At 58.5% G+C, this 21,402-nt stretch overlaps 2 protein-coding genes across 7 annotated transcripts in view; one reads left to right on the top strand and one right to left on the bottom strand.

The window, feature by feature from the left end:
* The window catches only part of FAM189A1 (family with sequence similarity 189 member A1), a 489,761-nt gene extending 484,960 nt beyond the window's left edge, over nucleotides 1–4,801 (top strand). For all 4 annotated transcript variants that reach the window (XM_044231808.1, XM_044231807.1, XM_044231810.1 and 1 more), the window contains 3 exons: nucleotides 1,158–1,364; nucleotides 2,899–2,973; nucleotides 4,081–4,801. In XM_044231808.1, the coding sequence (XP_044087743.1) occupies nucleotides 1,158–1,364; nucleotides 2,899–2,973; nucleotides 4,081–4,403 (605 nt within the window). In that variant the 3' untranslated portion in view covers nucleotides 4,404–4,801. The remainder of the gene's footprint in view (nucleotides 1–1,157; nucleotides 1,365–2,898; nucleotides 2,974–4,080) is intronic.
* Nucleotides 4,802–8,856: 4,055 nt separating this feature from the next.
* Nucleotides 8,857–21,402, bottom strand: part of APBA2 (amyloid beta precursor protein binding family A member 2) — a 197,344-nt gene continuing 184,798 nt past the window's right edge. For all 3 annotated transcript variants that reach the window (XM_044231804.1, XM_044231806.1, XM_044231805.1), the window contains 3 exons: nucleotides 20,200–20,319; nucleotides 12,130–12,270; nucleotides 8,857–9,643 (listed from right to left, as the gene is read on the bottom strand). In XM_044231804.1, the coding sequence (XP_044087739.1) occupies nucleotides 9,572–9,643; nucleotides 12,130–12,270; nucleotides 20,200–20,319 (333 nt within the window). In that variant the 3' untranslated portion in view covers nucleotides 8,857–9,571. The remainder of the gene's footprint in view (nucleotides 9,644–12,129; nucleotides 12,271–20,199; nucleotides 20,320–21,402) is intronic.

Below are 21,402 nucleotides of genomic sequence, written 5' to 3'. Positions count from 1 at the left end.
CCGGGAAACCCAAGCTTGCAGATAGGAGGGCCCTGGAAACAAAGAGGCCTCCCATAAGACCCACGGAAAGGAATGGAAGGGTCAGACCCCAAAGCTTCCCTCCCCCAACTCCGGAGTTGTTCAGGCTGCTCTGACTCTTACAAAGGGTCCCCCAAGTGAGCCGTTCGCCTCAAAAGTCTGCGGAGCCTGATGGGTGAGGAGCCTCACGGAAGGCAGCTCTGACGTTGTCTGCTAATGGGATAGAAGAGCGGAGGGAGCACTGCTTCTCGAGCCTTAATAATGTGCACACAGGCCCACTGGGATCTTGTTAAGACAGGTTCTGATGCAGTCCCAGCAAGTGGACGGTCTTGGAGTGGTGAGGGGCTGAGCCCCACCTGACCAGCATCACGGGAATAGAGAGTGGGTTGCACACGTGGTTTGGGGGGGGGGAGGCATCAGAATCCCCTGGGGGCTTGTTCAAACCCCAATGGCTGGGCCCATCCCTGAGTTTCTGATGCAGTGGGTCTGAACGTGGGCACGTTCCCAGGCAGTGCTGCCGCTGCTGGCCTGGTCCACGCTTTGAGAACCAGGCAGGTCTCCCCAGGCAGCTTCCTGCCTCTGCGTGACCAGGGCCAGGCTTGCACTCCGGGCCCTGGGCCGTACCCTCGATGGGCAGCAGGCATGTTCTCAGGCCCAGGAGGACCCGCCTAGGATGCTGTGCCTCCCCTCCGAGGCCAGCCTCTTTCTGCATGGGCTGTGTGCTTCGAGCATCCTGTGACCTCCCCCTTCCGGAACTTCAGACCACCCCCCACGAAGCCATGCCCTGGATGGGAGACGGGGCTGGTTTCTGACTTTTAGTCTCTTGTGGAGTGTCAAGAGTGGAAATGTCCTGCACCCCACACCCCTTCTGGGATCATTTTTGGGAGATCGTCTGGTGCCCCCCCCCAAACTTTCCTGCACCATAAAGCACTTGTAAACCTGCTCCGTGTTTCCACGCCCTTGAGATTACAGGTTTGTCTAGACTGGGCAGCGAAGGGCAGATGGCGCTGGCCTCCTGGGAGGGCTGCAGGAGGCTGAGACCTTTGCTCTCCAACAGGAGTGTGGGCGGACACAGGGTCCGTCCTGGGTGGCGCAGTGGTGGCTCAGCACCGGCACTAACACTGTCCCTTGCCTTGCAGAGCCTGCAGATAGTTCGAGCCTCCTGGCATCCGAGAGTGCCACGGCACCGGGCCTGAGCCCCGAAGGCCCTGTGGATGCCTCACAGCCCCTGCCACCTGGCCTCGAGTCCCCAGAGGGCCCTGACCAGGGCACAAGGGCGGCGCCAGGTCCTGGGCGTGTGGCCCGCTCTACCAGCGACCCCACTTCGTGCTCATCTGTTGTGACAGGTATGGCTAGTCCAGTCCCCTGCGTCCCCAGCATGTGCCCTGCTCTGCCCTGGACACTGCAGACCTCAGTGAGCTGAGAGTCAAGGCCAGGCCTTGGGACCTGTGCTCAGGGGCCACTTTGGGAAAGTGGCCTTAATGCCCGAGAGCCCTAGGGAGGGGCAGACAGTCAGGGGGCCTTGCTGAGCACCCAGAAGGCTTTCTACTTTCTGGCTAGGGAGTAAGGGGAGGAGGGAGGGAAGGTGTGGGGTGATCAGAGCCCCTCCTGGGGTCAGCTAGCCCCTGACATTAGCTTGGCAGTTACACACCAGCTCTGGGGCCCAGGTGGGGACTCAGGTCGGGCAGGTGACCACAGGCTGTATCCACCCATCGGCCTTGGTGGCTCTCTACCCAGGACTAGTGTGGGCTCCAACTTGTGGGAAGTGCCAGTGCCTGCTCGTTGCCTGGTGGGACCCAGGGGCAGGGCTGTTTACCAAGGGTAAGGCAAGGCTCTGCCCCTGAGGCAGTGGGTTGGTGGGGCCTCCTAGCCGGAGCCGCCCCAGGCAGACACAGGGTGTTTCCAATAGCACGTCATAGGCTCCCTTGGCAGCACTCCCTGTGTGGCCTGGAGCTTGGGTCCAAACTGCCCCCACGTGACCTTGAAGAGGCGACGCCCTCCCTGCGCTCTCTGACCTGGCATCAGAGTTCATGGCCCCGCAGCCCAGCATTTGCATTTCACACCAACCTCCCAGGGGCCCTAAGTAAACCCTGAAGCTGGAGAACCCACACTTCCTCCCATGGTGCCGCAGTGCTTGCCTTGAGCGGGAGTGGCGGGGAGGGGGTGAGGTCGGCGGCAGTGTCGTTGCAGGTAAAGTGTGACTTAGGGCTACAGGGCCCGCTGGGTGTCTGGACTCAGTGGTCTTGTCTGGCTGAACCTCAAATAGACAGGATCTGTGCCGCAGGAGAACTGTATCCCCAGAAGGAACCATAAACCCGCCAAGGTCATTGCCTACAAGGGGCCTCCTGGTGGAAATGCCAGATTTGCCCCTGCAGGCTCCTTGGCCCACATCCCTCTGTCTCGCTGCCCTCCCCTCCCACATCCGGCTGCCAGCTCACTAGGCAGGACTCCATCAGACCCCCACCTCCCCCATGCATATGCCAGGCTCAGCCCTTCTCTCCTCCCCGTGAGGGCTGTTACCCATTCACATCGGGGGCACGATCCCATGCACGTGGGGCCCCTGATGGCTTCCTCTGGCCTATCCCGCGCTGCAGGGAAATCTGGGCTCTGCAAACCGTGACATTTGGGGGGTGGGGATGAGGAGAAGTGGTGGTTTGATTACAAGTTGTCGCGGGGCCTTCTCCGGGTCCCCACACCAGCCCCTTAGCGCAGCCTCTCCTCAGCCGGCAAAGCAGTTACTGTCCCGCAGGTGAAAAGCACGTGCGTCCGTGAGTCCTGCATCAAAAAGATAGTTCTCGGCCACAGGGGAGGGAGGTTCCCATCCTCAGGAGCTCTCCTTCTCCCCTGCCACCTGTTAACTGAATTCTCTCTCTGATCAAGGCACTGCCTCTTCACACACCCCGTCCTGCAGCCAGGACCTGGAAGCAGGACTGTCCAGGGCTGCTCCGGGGACCGGTGAGACACTCCTTTTCTGAAGCACTTTGACACCTGCTGCGAGATGGGGGGAGAGGGGGCGGGGCGGGACTCCCGGTGCTTGGCTGCCTTTGTCCAAGACCTGGCCTCACAGTGTCGGCCAGAAGCACAGGCTCTTGGGTGCTGAGGGCTTTGAAAGAACGGCCTTGCCTCCCCTGCTATCTCCGGAGATGTGTTAGAAGCTACAGCTGCTGTACCAGGCCCGTGGCTGCTGGCTTCACCGCATTTGTGAGATGCTCTTTGGAGGGGGGATGCGCCTCATGTGTGAGGTCTTTACAGTCCCTCATGCCTCGTGGTCAGGCTTGCCCCTCCACCACCGAAAAGATGGCAGCCCGCTCAGAACGTGTTTCTTCTGTGTGACTTGGAACATGCTGTGGGCAGGTCAGGCCTTAACCTGGTCCTTGGGGCGACGGTCCCAGGAGACCGCCTAGGGCTGGCTTTCTCTGCAGGCACCATCAGACCATGGCTTGACCCTTGGGTTATCCAGAGCAGCCGTGGGCCCTGTTGGGAGCTAGTGCTGTTGCCCCTGGCCTTGGCCGGGTGGGTACTGGGAGCAGGGTCTGCATGCTCTGAGCTCCAGTGCCATTGAGAGGTGGCAACTGTCACCCCTTGACTTGGTGGCAGTGTGGTGTTCTTACTGCCCCTCTGTCACCCCCAGCTCTGGTCTTCAGGCAGACCCTCTCTAGATGCCATCAGACCCACAAGGGCAAAGGTCATTGAGCCAAAGAATCCTGCGTGAGTGCAGGAATTCTAGCAGAGAGACAAAGGCCAGGGGGACCCCTACCTGCACCAGCCCCTCTCTCCCCTCCTGCTTCACATCTTGCCCCCCCCCAATCTACAGCCCCTCAGCTCCAGGGAGCTGTGGCCCCCCTAGGTTAACCCCAGCTCAACTCAGGGCTGAGAGGGGCCACAGTGGGGATGAAGAGACACGGGAAATGGGGACGTGCCCAGCGCACCAGCCCAGGGACGTGGAAATTCCAGCCGAAAGCATGTCCCAAGCAGGCTCATATTTGCTTTGTCAAGAACTCATTTAACAGCTGCCTTTTGTTTTGGTTGTTTTCAGATATTATCTTTTCCCTTGATTTCTAGTTTCCCGAGCTCACTCTGTCACGGCCGCCTGTGCAGGGCAGCACCCGCTCTCGCCCCCTGGGCCCCGGGACACCTGGAAAACCGACCCACGGGGAAAGCCAGAGGCCTTACAGACGGTCTTCAAAGAGCGGCCACATTCTTTAGTGGACAGCAAGGCCCACGCAGACGCCAGGGTTTTGGTGGCTAAGTTTTTGGAACACTCGAACTGTGCCCTCCCTCCCGAGGTGCAGCACGTGGTGGGCACCCTGGGCCCGGTGGTCCCCGCGGAGGAGGCCCACATGGAGGAGGCCGTGGTCAGTGCCGGCGTTCTGGACCAGGTGTGACCAGCCCACGGGTCCTGACAGGGCCACGGACGGGCCTGGACTCACCATCCTGGCTGGAGGTCACTGTGCTCTGTGGAGAGGGGCCTGTGGCCCAGGAGAATCTTGGGGTGGCCCAGGCGGGGAACTACGGTCCCTCTCTTCGGGAGGATCCGGTCCGTCATTGTCTTGAGGAGGACCCTTCCTACCTGTTCCACTAATACCAAAAAATGACTCTTGCGGCCACCGTGAACTCTTTGGTTTTATCAGACATGGAGCACCTAAGCAGCGTTCTGAGAATCCAGCGACTCTAAGTGTCTTCAGAGTCAGGGCCGTCACAAAGCAAGACTCTGCCCACCTCTGAGTCAGCTGAGTGTTGAGCAGGTAGAGGATATCAAGTAAAATGAGACCATTTTCTTCTATGGTGTGTGTCAGTAATCTACCTTTGTCATACGCTGACTGAAAGAAAATGGGGAATTCTGACACGGATGACAGCCGGGGGGAGCCCAGCTCTCCGCCCACAGGAGGCAGGGCTGTCGTGCGTGCGAATCACAATAGGGGACCTCCCTGTGGCCTGGCCATCTCCGGGACGCAAGCTGGTGTGGCAGGGAGCTTTGCTGGACACCCCACCCCACCTGGGGTCACCAGTCTCCCGGACCTCCCCTCTCCACCCTCCCTCCCTGGGACACCCTCCCCGCTGTCTCTCGGGCTGTCTCCTGTCTCCTCCTCTGCAGACACTGCTGGTGAGCCCCTTTGGAGGTTCTCCCTGTGTCTGCTCTCCCCAAGATGGCCTGGACGAGTGGAGGTCTGGGGGAAGAGGCCTGGACCCTGGGGCCTGTGCACCTCCTCAGAAAGCGGGTCGCTGCCAACCCAGAGCATTCTCTTCCCAGCCAGCTGGGCAGCTGGGCACCTGCGCGGGAAGACACAGGCTATAAATCATTTCTTTCCAGACAACACCCACTGCGTTGTGTATGTGGAAGGGGGCAGACCCAGACCCTCTGCACTGGCAGCTTGGGCATTTTGCCTTTCTTGGTTCCCCTCTCCACCCTCCCCCTCCATGTTCTGGCAACATTAAACAGCAGCCACTTCCCACCAGGGCCCTGGAGCAGCACTGTCCTCGAGAACTTTCTGCAGCTGTGGGAACGCCTGTCCCTGTGCCATCCACAACAGCAGCCACCAGCACCCATGCCGTGGCCCTGCCACGAACAAGGCAGCCCACAAACCACAGTTCTCAACCGAGAGCCCAAGGGCCTGGCATGGGGAGCACAAAGGGAAGATCTGATGGTTGCCCACTATTGCTTGGCGTCCGGCCATCGAGGGGCTGCGTGCTGCCCTTCCCTCTGCTCTGCGCCCCACCTGTAGCGTTGGGGACGCGTCTGTGTGGTTGGAGGCTGGGCAGGGGCTGGCAGGGAGGCTCTGCGTTCCAGACGCCTGCAGTCCCAGCCTGCAAGGACGGTTTGCTTTCAGCACGTTGCTTCAGTAATGTTCTTGGGCGTTGCCTCCCTCGCGTCTGGGTGACGTGAGACAGCTGGAAGGATCCTCCTCGGGCCTTCTGATGCCAACAGGAACTCTTCCACCGGCGAACGCCAGAGGTGAATTATGAGCACTTTATTCAGACGACAAAATGGGGAATCTCTCCTCTCGTTTTTCTCAGCCGAGGGCTTTTGAAGTCCCCCCCCCCCCAGAGCGGATCCCTTCGCAGGTCCAGTTAGTTGTGGTTTTCCAGAGTAGCCTCCCCTGCGCCCATCAGCACAGCATTTGTGGCTTCTGAATCTGGGCATTTTCCGTGTCTCTGGGCTGGGGCTTGACCATCAGTCCTTTCATTGTATGGGTGGCCAGGGCAAGTGGCCACTGGGAGCCCACCCTGGGGGTCTGTGTCCTTTGTTTCTCCTCCCTGCAGTGGGACAGTGTTTCTTCGGCCATCGTGGGCACCTCCGGCAGCCTGAGCCTCCACGTGGGTACCTGCGGGAGCTCTGGCCAAAGCCCAGAGTCCCGGATGTTCTCAAGGGCCCTGCCCTTCCTGCACCCTTCCACGCTCAGTTGCATATTTGCTCTCAGAACAACTCTTATCTCGCAGTTGAGGAGATCGTACCCAGTTTTATACCACTGAGCTAGAACCTTCTGCCCATCTGCTCGGGGCCCCAGGCGGCCCATGTGAGGTCCAGCAGGGCCCAAGATCCTGGCTTCCCTGAAAGGCCCCAGGAAGAGAGAAGCACCAGTTAGAACCCCTAGGAACAAGCCAGCTCTAGTACCTGGGACCCTGCTCTGCTCAGCAGAGCTCAGCAGCAAACACCCCAAGTCCAGACCATATGGGCGCACGACCAAAGGAAAACGGGTTCCCCTTGCCGGTGCACTGCCTCCCCCGTCTCCTCCTGATAAAGCATCAGCAGGCTAGGGCAGAGCCCCACGGGCTGCACCAAGAAGCTAAGGCACGGGTCCCCCTCCTGCAGGGACCCCCCCACCTGCAGAAGTCTGGGTCCTGGACACTCTCCCGGACTTTTCCCACAACCCAAATGGAGTCAGCTGGCATGGGAGCCAGAGCCTGTCCAAACACTGCCATTTGCCTGTGGGCGGGGGGGGGCGGCGGGGATGTGGCAAAAGAACGCTGAGGTGCGTGAGCTCTGGACCCCATCTCATGGCGAACAGGCGGGGGACTCATCCTTCACAAGAACCTAAGCTCTCCTTCAGCTGGTGACAACAATGCCAACTGAATGCTTGTAACAAACCATGTCACAGAAAGCTTCTTTCCAATGGACGTGTTTCCCACCCGCCCCTCAGCTCTATTGATTCACAGATGCTGCTATTAGGCAGAATTTATAGGAAATTGTTTTCAAGCCACAGGAGACCTGTTTGTACAACTGGAAGGTTGTATTTATTTAATGTACCTCAAGGTGTTTTCATAATGATCCGTGTTTTAATAAATACTATTTCTGGCCTCTGTGTCTCCGGGTCTAATTGGGACAGAGGCAGAGAGCCCATGTGCCTCTGAAGACCAGGAGCTTGAGCAGCCGGCAGGGAGCGTGAGGCCCCCGCGGCCACCCAAGCATGTGTCCCAGCATCCTTCCAGAAAAGGGCAGGTCCTGGGGGCTGAGCGGTGGAGGGCAGGTGCCCGCCTGTGCTGGCCCACAGCTGCGCCTCCCCGCATGCGACATCCGTCGGAGGCTTCCCAGAAGGATGCAGGCCACCGGCTCCAAGGGCTCTTTCATTTGGATTTTTTATGTGAATCATTTGGTGGGACTCCCACCTCCACCCCAACCGCTGCATCATTTGCTAGCCACGGCTTTCGCCTCCGGAGCCTGTTCCCCTGCCTTGTCTTGGGCAAGGCAGGGACATACCCCTTGGCTCTCCTAAGTGAGAGCCAAGCTATTATTCACGTGACATTCCCTCTCATCACCCAAGGGCGAGGGCAAGGGCGAAGGCCCTGGTCAATAGCTCATAGTGCAGAGAGCAGGTGACTTGTGGGAGGACCTGTGGTGGGTCCTACCAGGCCAAGCTCCCCAGACTAATGTGGGGGGCGCGGGGAGAACCCCAGCCCCGGCCTTCTGATCAAAGCCCGTGTTCACCCCTGCCTCTCTCCGGCAGGTGACAGGCCACAAAGGACCCTCCAGGTAAGCAGATGCCACTAGGATGGATAGTCCCACTTTGTTTCATAGATTCACACACATACAACTCACCTCTCCAGGAATCATTGAGTTTTAGACTAGGAGAATGACAAGGCTCCTTCTCTTCCTTAGGCAGTTAGCAGCCTGTCTCCTCCCTGGTGATGGGGGGCTGGCGGGGGGTGGGGGAGGCTGTCACCGGGTGCCTGGAACACCCACCCCCACACCTCCCCAGAAAGAGCCCCCTCCCCCGCCGCCGCAACCCCAGACCCAGAGGGGATGCCATCAGCAATCAGGGCACCATCCCAGAGGCACTGTGTGAGGTGCCTAGGTGAGCGGAAGTCCGGCATCCGCTCCTGCATTAACAAACCAGCCACACAGACCGCTTTGGTCATGACTTGAGCTTTATTAGTGATATTAGCGAGTCTTCCTAGGGTCGGCTGCATGCAACACACAGGTCACTCCTTGAATACAGTAATCCTAAAGCTTTAGTTACTGCATGGTAAGGCTTCTTAAGTCACAGTGTATTCTCCGAGGCCGGGGCCAAAAAAAGAGACTTCCAGACAAAAGGACGTCGGTTAACAATGACCTCTAATGAACCGAACTAGACTACGTTTCACTTTATATCTACACACGCTAATACTGCTCGCGGTGACGCCTGGCAGGCCCAGGGATCCGCACCGGCTGCCGGCTGCCCTGGGAGTGGCAGAGTCATCCAGAGAGGGTTTTGGCTTTGGGGGGTCGGGGAGCTGGCGTGTGGATGCGTGTGTGTAGACAGAGATCGGAAACTGAGGGCCTCCGCGGTGTCCCTTGTCCCTGGGGGGACGAGCCAGCAGCCCCCGCCCCGTGAGGGGGGCCGGAGGGAGAGGAGAGGCGGCTGGCGGGGGGGGGGGGGGGCCCTCTCAAGTCCACGGAGCCTCGGGGGAGGACAGGAGCAGCGGCTGCGATGGCGGGTCATCCGGAAACCCTCAGGTCCGAAGATCGGCTTCTCAAAGTAAAGGTCAACACCGTGACATTGTCTAAATAAATATGGAGTTTCGCTGTTGTAGCCATCATCTTTTATTGAACTCAGGAACGTCTCCCCTCTGGTTCAATACAATCACATGTTCCCGGACCTCACTTACAACTCACACCCCGGGAGCCGGGCTGCAGCAGGGCGCCCTCCCCCGAAGCACCCCAGGGCCCCCCGGGGGGAGGGGGGCAGGAGGGGACGACCGCTGCCCCCCAGAGCTCGCTGTCCTCGTGGGGCTCCCTTCACGTCCGCTCTCCACGGCTTCAGGGAGGGAAGACATACTCCACACCACACACAGCTACAAAAAAACACCCTTGTCCGCTGGTCGCAACGAGAAAACGGGTCAGAATGGGCAAAACACGTGACTCTTGTACAGAGATTGCTTCCTGTGACTCTCCTTTGATGAAGACATACCCCTTTTTGTCCCCCCCCCAAAAAAAAAAAAAGTGGGTGGTGAGGGCAGGCCCTTCAGAGGAGCCAGTGTCCTTGGAGGGGCTGTGGGGGTCAGGGGTCAGGTCCCGGGTCCAGCCTTTCCGGCTCCTCTGAAGCCAGGCGGGCTGGGCGGAGCAGGCTGGGTGGGCCTAGATGTACAGCGGGGTCTCCTGGCCCGTGAGGAGCCTGAACATGGCGGCCGGCATGGTCTTCATGTGGATCTGTCAACGAGAGACAGGGGCTGAACCGGCTGGCCCACACTGGCACCCCCCCGACCCTTGATGCCATCCACAGAAAGCAAACACTGTGGCAACCAGCTCACTTTGGGACCCCCTGAGGCTTTTCTGCGATAAGTACCGAGTGAGGTACTTGCCAAGTGAGGGAGGAATGAGCATCTCCACGGAGATTCAGAAAGCGCGTCCTGACACGGCGGACTCCGAGCTGGCCTCCCCAGCTGGGTCTTCAGGGTGTCTGACACACGTTAAAGAAGGGCTAGTTTTTTCCCTCAGCTGAAGCTGACAGCTGAAGGGCCAAAAATCGGACTTTTAACTGTGACTATGGTTTGCCCACTCAGCCAGGGGTGCCCAGGCCTCTCAAGAGCTTCCAGGGAAGCCTGGAAATAAGAGTGACCTGGGGTCGGAGAACTTGCTCACTGAGGGCCAGAGGCCTCGCTCTCGCCTTATCCTTCCAGGGTCAGGTAGCAAACGAGCCATCGGAGCCATCACGCTCTGGCACCAAGTAGCTGGGTAGCCAGGCATGGCTCAAGATAACTCCCCAGGAGACTCAGCTTGTGGGACCTTCATCACTCCGCCACCTCCTCCCCCACCGTGATGGTTCTAGAAGGAAGAGTTAAACCAGTGGAAGCCCAGGAGCTGGGCTCTGCTTCTGCTGCTCTGCTCCCCTCTTAGTACCCTGTTCCCAGGTCTATGCCGGGCTCAGGCCTTGCAGCTCTGGGACATCTGGATGGCCTGGGTGCTGCAGGCCTCACACCCCCAGTGCCCAGCAAGAGGTAGCCAGTTGGGGGGGGCCATGGTGTGGCCGCCCTAGGGCCGCCCCTCCTCCAGCAAGCAGGTCTCGGGCCCCCATCTGACCAACCCAGAGAGAGGCCAGCAGTGCAGGGGGTTTTCACAATGTCCCGTGCTCCCAGCCAGCCCCCACCACCAGGATCCACGTACTCAATTTAGATTTTATGCCCCCATCACTGCCCGGCGTGGCTTCTTCCATCAGAACATTCTGTGTGGTTCCTCAATCTGAAACCCATCCAGGGACTGATTTTGCACACGTGCTCAGGGATGCTGGGAGACGGCAGGCAGACACTTCCATCGCCCAGCCACACCCTCTGCTGCCTCTCTACCTTTTTGGGTACCACTTCATCTCAGGTCCAAGTCTGAAGACGTGGAAACATTTCTCTCCCCGGCGACTGGTTTCTTCGTAGACGTGTCAGACTAATCTCCCCAGTGGGGCAGCCATTTCAAACACCCACTTAGGAAAATTGGATTTTCCTTTCTTTGAAGCCATTTGTAAAAGGAGGCTAATGGTGCCTACCTGCCCCCCCCCCAACCTTGAAAGCCAGCCATCTGCTACCACTGAACCCCGGGAAAACAGGCCTCCTCCCTAAGCCTGGTAGTTTTACAAAATAGAGTAGGAACCCAGGAAATGTGGCCAAAAGCCCCCTCAGAAACAGCACCCACCTACTCACCCAGGGGCCGAGCTCTCCATCTCTCTCCCCCTCCCCCCCGGCTGTGGCCACCAAAATGGAAGCCACATCCTCTTCCCCACCGCCCCCTGGGCCCCCCCACAGCCCTGAGAATCAAATGTGACTCCCACCCAACACCCAGGCCCTTTGCAGCTGGTCCCTCCCCCCCCCCACCTCTGCCATGGTCTCGGCCTCCCACGCTTCTCCCGGGGAGACCCTCACCGCGTTCGTCCTGGCTCTCCCCTTCGCCTGCCCCATTGCCACTCATACCCCCCCACACTAGCCTCTGGGGGAGTCCTCCTTCTAGACACTGGTTGCACAGGCTCAGCATCTTCTCATCCCCAATTACCCTGTTCACTTAAGAGTTCTTGAGGAAACCTGGGCCCTTCCGCTCTGACCCTCGTCCACCTCAAGCTGGCTGCCAGAAAGAACTGGAAATGGAGGAAGTTTAAAGCCAGCGATGCAGGAAAGGGTGCAGCAGCCACGGCTGGCCTGCTCCATGGGCAGGAAGATGGCAGGAAGCAGGCAGAAGGGCGAACCCTGGACCAGAGCCTTGGGCCCGGGAGGGTAAGTCCCGCAGAGGGCAGGGCTTCCACATGGAGCGTGCAAGACCCCATTTCAGAGCTGGTGTCAACCACCTTTGCCCTCCCCTCCACAGCACAGGGCTGGAACGAACAGCCGAGTGGCACCTGCCATCTGCTCAGCCTTGTCACAGACACACCCTGGGTGAGAGACACAGCTCCCGGCTCAGCACATGCCCAGGGTCCCCTGCAGAGGGAGTGACTGGCAGAGGTCAAGGTGGGCACGCAGGACCAGCAGAGGCATGCTCCAAGTTCCCAGCAAGGGCAGGCTCTCTTGAGAAGGAAGGTTTTCCTAGGAAGGGGTCAGTGGCTTGCCCAAGCCCCTCTTGGAAACCCTCTCAGGGGCATAGAGGTCGGTCACGGAAACGTAGGGCTCAGATGGCCCCAGCTCTGGCTCTAACTCCAGCAAGGTGACGGGGCATGGCCTTACCTCTCCCACCGAGTTAGAGAGAGCCTGGACGATCTTCTCGTGGGCTGTGGCCACCACACTCTGCCCGTTGATCTCGATGATGCGGTGGCCGACTCGCACGCCTCCTCGCTCTGCAATGCCCCCTCGCATGAGGCTGCAGATCTAAGCAGACACATGTCAAGTCAGCACACAAGTCCCTGCCACGCCCGCCAGGAGCTCACCGCCATCCCCAAACCGGAAGCGGGGACATTGAGCATGCAGAGGGAGAGGCCCACAGGACAAATGCTTCTGCATGCCACTGCTGACTTACCATCAGGGACATCTATGATCGGGACTAGGTTAAAACACATAAGTCAACAGCACGGCCTGTGGGAGAACCTTGCGGGCCCTCGGGAGATCTGCCCCCCGCCCCTCCAGCCATCCCAGGGCGTCAGTTCCTCTGTCAGGGGAGTGTGGAGGGCTGGTGGTGTGTACAGCGGAAGCACATTCTGGAAGATTCCCCACCGGCTCCCTTCTGCTCCTCTTACAAGCTAAGAAGTCACTGTCTCCATCTCACAAGGAGGTGATGAATTCAAGAGCCAATAAATGGAAAGAGTTTGGGGAAAGGACGAGGAAAGCTTTGAGCTTGTGAAATTCACCCATGTGTGGAATTCACTAAATATCAGGCCATCAGAAAGGTGGATGCCTGCCCAGACAACGGGAAGATGGCAGCGGACCCCGGAGGGTGAGAGTTGCCGGCCCAGGGGAGAAGGGGACCAGCTGCACCCCAATGCTGAAGTCCTGGGGATGTTGTGGTCGGAGGGAGCACAGGAGACACCAGGTCCCTGAACCCCATGCTGCTTCCAACAACACAAGGCAGGGGCAGAAATAGGTCCAACAGAAGGGACCCTGGGGCTGAGGTTTCCTGACGGCCCACCCACGGCCAGAGGTCTCTTTCTGACCTGGAGCCCCTCGGCCAGCACTGGCCAGACTCCGGGTGTCCCCTCCCCAGCATTAGCGCAGCAGCCCTGGAGGGCCGCACCCCACCAGCCATGCTGGAGAATGAGGAAGGCCCAGCCCGGAGCCAGGCTGGAGCAGCCTAGGCTGTCTGGACCCTGTCCCCTAGGTGTGCGGGGGCCACCCCATGTCATCTTAGAGCCCCCACCAAATTCGTGGTGAATTCGGCCTTGTCCTTATGGTTTCCTTAATTTGAAAACACCATGATTACAGCCCCTGTCTCCTTGAGGATTTGGTCACTTTTCAAGACTTCTTCATACTTGAGACGGCAGGGGGACTCCAGCCCAGAATCAGGAAGGGTGACTTGGGTCAGCGCCCTAAGACATCAAAGGTCAGCCTGCCCGCAGGAGGCACAGCTATGGCGGGGGGGGGTGTTCAAAGCAGACAGGACAGCCAAGCCCTCTCTCTGCTTCACGGTTCTTCTCATTCCATGGCGAGGCTTGTCATTATCCACAACTCTCCTTGGGTGTTGTAGGGAATGCCCTCCTGCCTGCACCCCTGGGACTCCTGCCCGTGTCACAGCCACCTCGCATCCAGCCCCAGGCCTGGCCTGCTCATTTAGCTAGGGCCTCTGATTTCTGAGGCTGCTGGGGGACGACACTCCCCCTTAGACAGTACAGCTCTCCCTCCTCCTGTCCCCAACCTCAGGACCTGGCATGGCAACGTTTGAAGCTGAGACAGACTCCCAAGACCACTGACCACAGGTTGACCCTGGCACCGTATGCAGGATTCCCATTTGTCCTCTGTTTTGTGGATTTTGCCTCATCACCGATGCCACAGGCCTTTCTCAGCCAACCACCAGCATCCCTCCCAGCCCTCGGGATTTCTGTGTTTCCGGTACAGGACATATGTACAGTCTGAGGTCACAGGCCCAGCCGAGTGGACTCCTGCAACAGAGCAGGCTACAGTCCTGGAACCTGAGCACTCAGGTCAGATGGGGTCGACCAGGGGGCTGGCAGAGAGAGGGACGCAGGGTGGCCTGACTGCCCAGTTCTCCATATGAGAATTAAGGAGAATTCCACTCCTTGTCTCCCCGCCCCGAGACGATCTGACGGCATTCTGTGCCCACTGAAACTGGCTCTTCGAAGGTCCCAAGGAAGATATTTCACAGTGACCGAGCTCGCTTCCCAGATTGACCAAGCGTCAGGCAGGGCCCAGCGTGCTCCCCAGCAAAGAAGCTGGGACAGTCCGTGGAAGCTGCAGTCTTGGTTCTGTCCCTGCCAGCAGCCTCCTCCCTAGTCGTGGAGATTCAGGGAAAGAAAGTGAGAAGAAGCAGGAGACAATGGCTTTGCACCTTTAGAAGGAATGGCCAGCCGGAATCTGGGGGGCAGGCAGGGGGAGAAGACAGAAGCGGGGGGCAGGACATGCCGAGGAGAAGGCCGTGTGCATGCACACACATCGGTCCTGGCCTTCCCGAATAAGGCATGTCCACAGGAACCGAGGTGTGTTCCAACCTCATGGGGCGCACTTCTGTGGGGGGAGAAGGCCCATGTCTCCCAGCGGGAGACTTCCTGATGTCCTGAATGGTGGTGTGGAAAGAGAGAGGAAGGATCCGTTTAGAAATAGCGCTAACTGGGTCATCCGGGGCCTGTCTGCCAACTAATGCATTGTACATTGGGTGTAATGGAGCTGAAAATGGAAAAAGCACTTGTGCGAGACTAACTCAGATGTCAGCAAACTTTTCCGGGGGATTCAGGGGAACTTGGCTGTGCGGCACGTACTCACCAGGAAGCACAGTGGTCCCTGCACTCTTAGTGAGAGGAGAGACTGGCGAGCCCAGCCCCGAAGCCGTAATCAGGACCCAGTGGACACTTATGGGGGTCACTAAAGCCCTAGCCTTCGGTACAAATGTATCAGCCTCTGAGCTGCTCACAAGGGCTGCCAAGACTGTGCACACACTCACCGGCACCTCGTATAAGCGGGGACTGTGGGCACACTCATCACAACTGCTGGCCTCTGGCCTGATCCCTGCTCTGCCACTTCCCAGCTGGGAGCCTCGGGGCAAGTTCCTTGACCTCCCTATTCCTTCGTCCTCTGTGAAATGGTAATAGAAAATGCTGTTCCCTAGTTTGGCGACCGCGACCATTGCTGCTATAAACATTGGGGTACAGATGGCCCTTCTTTTCACGACATCTGTATCTTTGGGGTAAATACCCAGGAGTGCAATTGCAGGGTCATAGGGAAGCTCTATTTTTAATTTCTTGAGGAATGCCCTTCAACAGATGAATGGATAAGGAAGATGTAGTCCATATACACTATGGAGTATTATGCCTCCATCAGAAAGGATGAATACCCAACTTTTGTAGCAACATGGACGGGACTGGAAGAGATTATGCTGAGTGAAATAAGTCAAGCAGAGAGAGTCAATTATCATATGGCTTCACTTATTTGTGGAGCATAACAAATAGCATGGAGGACAAGGGGCGTTAGAGAGGAGAAGGAAATTTGGGTAAATTGGAAGGGGAGGTGAACCATGAGAGACTATGGACTCTGAAAAACAATCTGAGGGGTTTGAAGTGGCAGGGGGGTGGGAGGTTGGGGTACCAGGTGGTGGGTATTATAGAGGGCACGGCTTGCATGGAGCACTGGGTGTGGTGAAAAAACAATGAATACTGTTTTTCTGAAAATAAATAAATTAGAAAAAAAAAAAAAGACCTAAAAAAAAAAAAAAAAGAAAATGCTGTTCCCTAACAGGACCAGCCTTGCAGACACCAGCGGCCCAGGGATGCCCGAGGCTTGAGGGAAGAGCTTCATTTCCTAGTTGCTAGAACTGATGCATGGCCAGACGCCCCAGACAGACGGATCAGGAGGCCTATGAGTATTTGCAACAGCGAAACTAGAACTGGAAAAAGAGAAGTCCCACACACCCAAGTTACCACAGCACGATTCACTCCCATGGGGTGGGGAGTGGAGGCAACCCAGTGTCTACTGACCGATGCATGGAAAAGCGAAATGTGGGCTAGTCATCTATGGGAATATTACTCAGCCCTGAAAAGGAGTGAATGTCTGACACAGGCTACAAGGTGGATGGGCCCTGAAGGCATTATGGTGGGAATTAAAGAAGGCCGGTCCCCAAAGGCCAAGTACTGTCTGATTCCACTTTTGGAGGCACATAGTGCAGTCAAGTTCAGAGAGACAGAAGGTACAATGCTGGCTGCCAGAAGCTTGGGAGAAAGGAATGGGAATCTGTGTTTGGTGGGCGCAGAGTTCCCCTTTCCCACAACGAAGACTTCTCGAGAGGGTTTTACAACGTTCAGGACTCTTGGAAATAGTTAAGGTGGTAAATCTTTTGTTAATCGATTTTACTACAATTGAAACAAACAGAAGAAACAGAAGTCCTAGGAGAGAGCTGGGGCTGAAGTGAGGGAGGCCGATTCTAAAACCCAATACAGCTTCTTAGCCACACAGGGCCTCTCGTTCTGGAGAAAAGGCAGGCTGTGCCAAGTTCCAGAAGGCGGTCAGTGCCCAGGCTAGCACCTCTCCCAAACACACACACGTGCGCGCGCACACATGTACACAGTATGTGCACATGCACATGCATGTAAATGCACGCCTGTATGCAAACACATACGCACGTGCCGACAGCTGTGCAGAGGATCCCTCCCTCTCACTTCTCACGTGACAGCGCCCAGACTTCCTGAGCCGCCCCAGAGCTGGGACATCCTTCCTCTAACCACTTACCCTGCACGCTGGCATCGGCCACCTGCCATGGGAAAAGCTTTTATAGTCATCGGGCAGAAAACCAAAGCGGGTGTGTGCAGGAGCTGACTAATACCATCTCCCAGTCAGGCGTCCTGCCACCGTCCCGTCTTGCTGTGGTCAGGCGGGGTGGAGATGGAGGGCTTCCCGGGAGCCAGGACTCCAAGTGTGGGGCTTGGTGAGGGTCGAAGGGGACCCCAGAGAGCCTCATGGACAATGAGGACAGGGAGGCCACTGGTTGTGAGAGACGTGCCAGCCAGGGGTCAGCTCCACTACTGCGAGGCAGCAGGGGACTACGGGGTTGGGGGGAGATAGTGACCAGGCCAGGCCCCTGTGGGGAGGCTGGGTGGGCGGGAAGTCAAGGTCCACCCTGACCATGCTGTGAAGGGCAAAGCCAGCTCTTCTGTCCCCAGAGCAAGCCCTTGAGAAGAGTCAGCACCCTCGGGCTTCCTGAACGTTCTCCCAAACACACTCCTCCCATGAGGCCCCCGCTGAGCGACCGAGCCTGTGGCCCTCGTCAGCCACCACAGATGAGGGGACATGGCCTGAGCAGTGGCTGTGGCAGCAGCTGCCTGGGGCCTCTGAGCGCACAGGGAGCTGATCCTGGACAGCCAGCCCCCATACCCCACACCTGTCCATGGCACGGGCATGCCACGGAGCAGGCACAGGAAGAGCCTGGGCACCGCTGACCTGAAGGCCACTGCTGCAGGGTCCAGTGGAGATGGGGGACTGATCTGTGCAGCCACCTGCTGCCCATTTTTTGGGTCACCGGGGGGCTGCCTCATGGCAGGAGAGACCCTGCAGATTTGTTTGCTTTACCTACAGCCTTCCCTGGGGCCCACAGGGCCAGCTGCCACATACTTGGGAGCAAGTCCTCAAGAACTAGCCCAGGCCCCACCTCTCTGCCACCAGCCCCCCGCTGCTTCTCATCCATGGTGTCACCCCCAGACCCCAAGCTTCACATGCACTCTGGACCCGTGGCAGATGCACCAAGAAGTGACCAGCACTCTGCCTCAGGACTCCTGTCTGCGTGTCAGTGACCAGGGAGGCACAACCCAGGCGATGCTGCCTGCAGAACTGGGTGTCATCCCCCCCCCAGCTCTGAGACCCCCAGAGCCTAGATCTGCTGCTGCCCTTCTCCCCACCTCTCCCAAGCGCTCAGAGAAGCGCCTCTGCCTGCCTCACTGCCCTCAGCTTCACAGTCACTGACATGGACCGGCGTGCCCGTCCCCACCTGCAGAGACCACCCCCCTTTACCCTCTCCAGGAGAGCCCCCCTGTCAGCCATCCTGCCTTCTTCCCAGCGACCTCCATCCCACTGTCTCTGGGAAGGAAGCCTCACACTTCCCTTCAGACCCACCTACCTGTCCCTCATGGCTGCTCACCTCACCTCACAGCGTCCCCTTCCTCTCCTGCTTGCTTTCACTTAGCCGCGCCCCTTCCTTGCCTCTCCTCTCCCCCTGCCCCCACCTTCTCCCCCACAGTCCCTGAGGGCCTCCCTGGCTGTGGGCCCTGGGGCCAGGTACTAAGCGTCTCTGTGTGGCGGTCACCTCCTCAAGAGGACCCACACTCCTCCTCAGGCAGGTGTAATGAGACAAGCTGAAGAGAGGCAGGGGTTTGGGGAGGGGGTGGCGTCAGGCTTGTCCCAGGCTCACGGTCCCTGAGAAGAGGCAGCTCTCCCTGCCACCACACGGCAGCCTCCTCCACATGGGAGGGAGGCTCCTTGGAAGCAGCAGCGTGGCTCCCAGGCAGGCCCTGTGTGGCGGCAGGTCAGAAGGCCCCGCCTGGCGCCTCCCCGATCACGGGGCCCCAGCTCACCCACACCGTGCTCCCAGCAGCTGCTTATGCCCAGGGCACCCACCGTAAGCAGACTGGCTGGGCAGGACAGGGTCAGGCCACACCCCCAACTGGCCAGCATCTGGGACAGAGGCCCTGACCTGGACAGAAGTCCCCAGAGGGCTGCAGACAACCTAGCCCCAGGCCTGGCTGCAAGTGCCAAAGGGTCTCCTCTGCAGAATCCGGGCCCAGTGGGCCTTCTTTACATGTCTCTGTGTACTTTATGGATTTTCTCCATTAACCCTCACAGTCGCATTTTGAGAAGAGCCCAGAGAGGTTAACTGACACGCTCAGGGTCACACAGCGAGGAAAGTCTGGCCAGCGCTGCCTCGATGCCCCGATACCCTTTCCCTCTTTGTCACAAGCAGCAGGTGGCCACCTTCCCAGCCTGCCATGTTTTGTGCGGTATGGGACTGAGTCCTGTCGGGCCAGTGAGGTGTGGCTAGAAATGGCAAGGACCACACCTACGTCCCCATCTTCCTGCAGCTACTGGCCAGACATAGAGCAGCGAGTGCGGGCTTCCAAATCCCAGGTGAGGGCACGCAGACTGACCTGACCGCCCCCCTCCCCCACAGCAGACTGACCTGAATGAGGAACCAATTCAGTATGCTGAGATTTAGAGAATATTTGTTACACCAGCAAGGGCACACTAACACAGAAGGGACAGAAATGGCCCCGTGACTCTCCCCAGCACAAGTACCTCTCCACACTTCTGCACTAGATAGCAACAGGGAAAATTTTGATCCCTTGACAGTTGTCTTTCTAGAATGTTCTCCCATCGTGTTTCTTCCATGCTCATGGGCACTCACACATATCTCCCCTCCCCTGACCCGACTTCCATCAACTGCATGATCTCTTCCTCAGGTCTTTAAGACTCAAGGCGGACTTAAGCAATCTGGAAGTGACTGGCCTCACCTCTTCTGTCCTCCATCTATGGCCACATCTTTGCCCACTGGGACCTTTGCACGAGAAAGGACCAAGGAAACAGATTCACTTTAGCCAAAGACGGGTTAAAGAAAAGGCAGGAACCCTGAACTACGAGCTTTTGCCTGAGGAATAGGCCCAGATGTTTGGGCAGACTAACACTCACTTGAGCGCAGAATCGCCTCCTCCTGGAAGCCCTCTTGCTTCCTCAGTGCCTATCCATTGCAGGCACCTCATAAATGGCTCTGAATGGGTGAATGAATGAGTGAATGAGTAAATATCTGTTTGCTGAGCATAGAGAGTAGGATGTTGCCATTGGCCAGATGTGTCCAGACTGCAGTGGTTGGAAACAGGAGGGACCAGCCATCACAGGGACAAGGGTGCTTCCAGCAGGGCTAGAGGGACCCACCCATTCCTCTGACACACACCAGCCCTCCCTCCCTAGTGGGGAGGGACCTGCTCCTGGAAGAGCTGAAAGCTCCCGCCCAGCTGTGCCCACCCACCGGGGCCTGCACCATCAGAAGCAGCTGCAGGGGCAGGGGGGTGGAGAGCTGCCCCCGACCACCCGCACCGGCTCCCTACATCCAGGCCCACACATGCACAGTGGAGGTGGCCAAGGCAGAGAGGGGGGACTCACGATCCCATTCTGCACACTGAAGCCCAGCTGGTACTTGAGGTCAGGCCGCTTGATGAGGACCGTGGTGACCGGCGGACAGCTGACAATGTTGAGCTTCACCTGCGTCTGGTTCTTCAGACCCTGCGGGATGGGGCGGGAGTCACAGGGAGCCTCGGATGCCACCTACAAGCATGTGCTCGCCTGCCCATACCGAGGCAGAGTCGGCGGGCAGGGCGGGAGGTGCAGGGGAACAAGGCTGGGGGTCAGCCCCCTCTCGGCCTCCAGGTCCTTCTGTGCAACCCGCGTGTGCGGCGGCTGGCTACCCCGGGCGGCAGTGCAGGCCATGGCCCGCTGCGCTCTGATATGCCATCTGACCCAGCTGAAACCAAGCTGCTCGTGGAGACAGAGGCCAGGCCCTGCCCACCACCGTGCATGACCAGCGGGACACCACCAGGGTCACGGGAAGGGCCTTCGGCCAACACTGGATGCGGGAGGAGCTCCTTCTGTTTAGAAGGACCAGGAGGGGGATGCCTGGGTGGCTCAGTCGGTTGAGCGGCTGCCTTCAGCTCAGGTCATGATCCCGGGGTCCTGGGACTGAATCCTACATGGGGCTCCTTGCTCAGTGGGGAGCCTGCGTCTCTCTCTGCCTCTCTCGCCTCTCTGCCTACTTGTGATTTCTCTCTGACAAAAAAATAAATAAAATCTTAAAACAAAAAAAGAAAAAAAGAAGAAGGACCAGGAGGAAGCCTTCCTCCAAACAAAATGTGCGAATGGCAGGGGTGGGGACAGGTGGTGAGGGGCTCAGTGAAAATCTGTAAGCAAGAGGACCTAGTGTCCACAGCGAGACCTGGCCAGCTGAAGCCAAGGGGGACCTCAGGCCCCAGAGAGGCTGTGACTGTCAGCAGGTGCCCCAGGCCATGGCTGTGAGGTTAAGTCCCTGCAGACGAAGTCTCTGGAGGGCTGAGGGCTGAGCCTACTGTCTGTCTTCTCAGGTGGTCGCCCAGCAGGTGACCTCTGAATGCCCTTCAGCTGTCAGTCTGATGAGGACACAGGCCTGTCCTCCAGCACCAAGACTGCAGCATGTGAGGAGGGAATAAGCCACAGGGGGCTGGGGGCAGAATGCCGATGGACACCCCAGGGCTCCCCCCAAGCCGGCGAAGCTCACCGTCTGGAGACCCTGGACAGGGCAAAGGCACAGGAGCGCCAGGCCCCTGGGCCGCCTCT

This window comes from Neovison vison, chromosome 13, assembly GCF_020171115.1.
Source record: "Neovison vison isolate M4711 chromosome 13, ASM_NN_V1, whole genome shotgun sequence".
NCBI lineage: Eukaryota > Metazoa > Chordata > Mammalia > Carnivora > Mustelidae > Neogale > Neogale vison.
Note: the sequence above shows the minus strand (reverse complement) of the source record. Positions and strands in the feature narration are given on the sequence as shown.